Source organism: Anthonomus grandis, chromosome 8 (assembly GCF_022605725.1).
Source record: "Anthonomus grandis grandis chromosome 8, icAntGran1.3, whole genome shotgun sequence".
NCBI lineage: Eukaryota > Metazoa > Arthropoda > Insecta > Coleoptera > Curculionidae > Anthonomus > Anthonomus grandis.
In genome coordinates this window covers 29,814,086-29,817,256 of record NC_065553.1, presented here as the reverse complement: position 1 = coordinate 29,817,256, position 3,171 = coordinate 29,814,086, and the positions used below count along the sequence as shown (strand labels likewise).

The following is a 3,171-nucleotide window of genomic DNA, read 5'->3' as shown; positions in this document are numbered from 1 at the left end:
TGGTACTCGTATAATTGGGGAAAACTTCATCTTTCAACATGACAATGACCCCAAGCACACGTGGAAAATGAGCAAACAAGATTTCGGTCAATTACAAAGGCAACATCTTCTGAAAGTTATGGTATGGCCCCCACAATCACCGGACCTCAATCCTATCGAATTACTGTGGGATGAACTGGATAGAGAAGTGCGAAAATCATGCCCTACATCAAAAAAAGGCTCGTGGAGGATCATCTAAGAAGAGTGGCACAAGATACCTCAGGAAACTTTGGACAAATTAATTAGAAGACTGCCGAAACTCTGTGAAGCTATTATAAAAAATCGAGGTGGATATGTAGATGAATCCAAAATTTGATTTTCTTAAATGTTTATATTGATTTTGTGATAAATAAACCGTTTCATAAGAATAACTGATAAGTTTATTATTTTTAGTTATAACTTTAAAACAGTCATATGTGGGCAAATACTTTTGAGCGGTAGTGTAAATGGGTAACATGGCTCACACACCCCCAATCTTTGTCAGCACAAAACACAAAAATATAGTAAACATCAGCTGGAGTCTCTTCAGAAATTCATCACCCCAGTCTTGGAACATAATAAGTCAATTGTCATCGGGTCGAGTGTATGCGGAGCACTCTCGAGTTTTTTAATCTCAACATGTTAAGTGAAAGTGAATTGTATTGCGTGATAATTGCTGTGGTCGCAAGTGCAAAAAAAGAAAAGAAAAAGGGCTCGCAGAAAGGCAGAACATGGGCCCAGTGTCATGCGCGATGCAATTTCTGCAAGTCAATGGTTCTCCATAACCCTACGATATCTCGCAACTGGGAATAGTTTTGAAGACCTGAAGTTTTTAACTGCAGTTTCACCTCAGTCATTAGGCCATATTGTTGTGGAAATATTCACTGCTCTGATCAAGTGCCTCAAGGAATATATTAAGGTAAGTACTGTATCTTTTGAAATCGTTTTATTTAATCTGCAAAATATTGTCATACATTGATTGGGTAGAATAAGAATTGACATTGTACAGAATGTATACCTACATAAATTTTAAAGGTAATATTCTTACTGGAAAGTAGCGAAATGTGTACTTGTGTCTTGCGGAGAGGGATCTGTTAATTCGTACTGACGGAATGAAGAGGTATTAAAGGGAGGGACTGAACACAATATGGTGTGGAGAATCGTGAGACGTTATTTTCCACAGAATTACGATGTTCCCAGGGTTCACAGTTATTTCTTCAAATAAAATATCTTTGACTGCTTTCTTCCCAGCTTCGGAGCTCGACTGCCCAAGATGCAGCAATTTTCTCGGTGTCGTCTTGTGGTTGTTGAAGGCGTTTGGAAGCCAATTGCACCAATTCGTCAGTGAGATGTAGAGCTGTACGTTTCCTGTTATTTTGGCGAGGTTCATTATTCGCCTGAAAAAAAAATTAAGTAAAGTATCTTTGCTTTTTAAACTGTTTAGGATTAAAAAAAATTATTTCATATATATGTATATTAAAACACTAACTTATTAATAGAATAACTCTATTTTTCTTAGGTACCAACCACAAATCAAGAAAGGAACCAGATTGCACGAGATTTATATGATCAGTGGAATTTCCCCAATTGCCTGGCTGCAATCGATGGCAAGCATGTTGCAATAAAGAAACCCGCCAATTCAAGATCACTTTACTTTAATTATAAAAAAATTTCCAGCATTGTGATGGTGATACTAACAAACGCAAACTATGAGTTCAGAGTTCTTGAGCCGTGCTCGTCGTATGATCGAAAATACCTTTGGGATTTTGGCAGGCCGATTTGGTGTGCTACAGAAGCCAATAACACTCTCTCCAGAAAAGTCTTAAACATTTGCCTTGGCATGTTGCTATTTACATAACTTTTTACGCAAACGTCAATCACGAGTATATGTCACTACAAATATCGTGGATAGTGAGGATTTGCAGGCAGGCATTGGTCCGAGCGGATCGTGGAGGGAAGTTGTGAATAAAATAACACCACTTAGGCCAAACACTACGTCCAGAAACGCAATAAATGATCCTAAAGTAGTTAGAGATACCAACTCTAATTTCTTCAACAATGAAGGCCAGATTTCATAGCAACATAAAATTGCAGGCGCAATTAACTCAACCAATTATTAAGTCTACTTAACCTATATTATGCTATATTTAAATAAACAGCTTACTGTGTGGCCGCTGGTTTCATTTACACCTGCATGATCCTCGTCGTCGTGAACATCCTGAGATATGTCCATCGTGCTCACTGAAGCACTAGGTGTTTCTTGGGTAAAGAAAAATAATTTCTTCAAAATACCACAGCAAAGGTTTGACATCTTCTGCACCTGCACCACTGCAGCGCTAATCCGCTTTAATTCTTTCCGGAAGTTTGTACGCAAAAAAAAACTTTTTTTACTTATTAAAAAAGTTTTAATATGCAGGACGCGAGGGCGGACTGAATAAAAAATTCAACAAAGAAGACGTAAGAATATTTTAAATATATATACATAACATATACATATATTAAATAATAAATTATGATGATGTATGATGATTCACGAACAAAAATTGTGCCGTTATTGCCGAATTTTGAGAAGCAATCTTTTAAGATTTGCTGAGTGACATTTGACTGCAAACTTTAAAAAATAGATAAAAGGCTTAATTTTAATTATTTTATTGCATTTCAACATGCATAATTTCCGTCTAGTTTGCATCATCTGCCGCGCGGACTAGCTAAGACTGAATTATTGGTTAGAGTTATTCATCTTATTTAAAGCTACAAAAGAAAATATCAAATATATATACACGAGAGTAATCAAAATAATGTAAATATACATACATCACGACCTGTGAAAACTAAAAATAGATGTTTTTGTTCATTGAAAATTAAATTTGTAACCTTACACACACCTTGTAATTTGTAACTACGTTTAAAACTACGTTTGGTACTATCATATTTGCCCAACCATTTAACAAACTGATGATGACGTAAATTCGTTAATAAAAAAATATTTTTATGTCCTCATTCGATATTATTTTTAGATCAGTTTTGCACTTTTTGATACATCCTTCTGTGAATCCGTTTGCATTGATTTACTCATAATATTTAAACTAATTAACTAATTTATTTGAATCTCCTGGAATATTTAGAAATAGTCATGGTAAGTTGATAATATTA

General features: G+C 35.3%; 1 protein-coding gene across 2 annotated transcripts; it reads right to left on the bottom strand.

Moving 5' to 3' along the window:
- Positions 1–989: 989 nt before the first annotated feature.
- On the bottom strand, positions 990–2,925 carry LOC126739182 (uncharacterized). 2 transcript variants are annotated; one of them, XR_007661565.1, is made up of 3 exons: positions 2,833–2,925; positions 2,183–2,769; positions 990–1,415 (listed from the first exon to the last, which is right to left on the bottom strand). XR_007661565.1 is itself a non-coding variant. In XM_050444748.1 (2 exons), the coding sequence occupies exons 1-2, from the start codon at positions 1,858–1,860 to the stop codon at positions 1,142–1,144; spliced, it is 360 nt and encodes a 119-aa protein (XP_050300705.1). In that variant the 5' UTR covers positions 1,861–1,867; the 3' UTR covers positions 990–1,141. The 2 variants fall into 2 exon arrangements, 1 of the variants encoding a protein (XP_050300705.1); XM_050444748.1 differs by lacking the exons at positions 2,183–2,769; positions 2,833–2,925 and adding an exon at positions 1,775–1,867.
- Positions 2,926–3,171: the final 246 nt, after the last annotated feature.

Bases quoted from the DNA above. Each gene is read 5' to 3' on its own strand.
- LOC126739182 (XM_050444748.1), bottom strand. From the start codon at position 1,860: ATGCCAAGGCAAATGTTTAAGACTTTTCTGGAGAGAGTGTTATTGGCT. The intron at 1,416-1,774 runs GTATTTTCGATC...TTTTTTTTTCAG, and splicing joins GGCCTGCCAAAATCCCAAAG to GCGAATAATGAACCTCGCCA.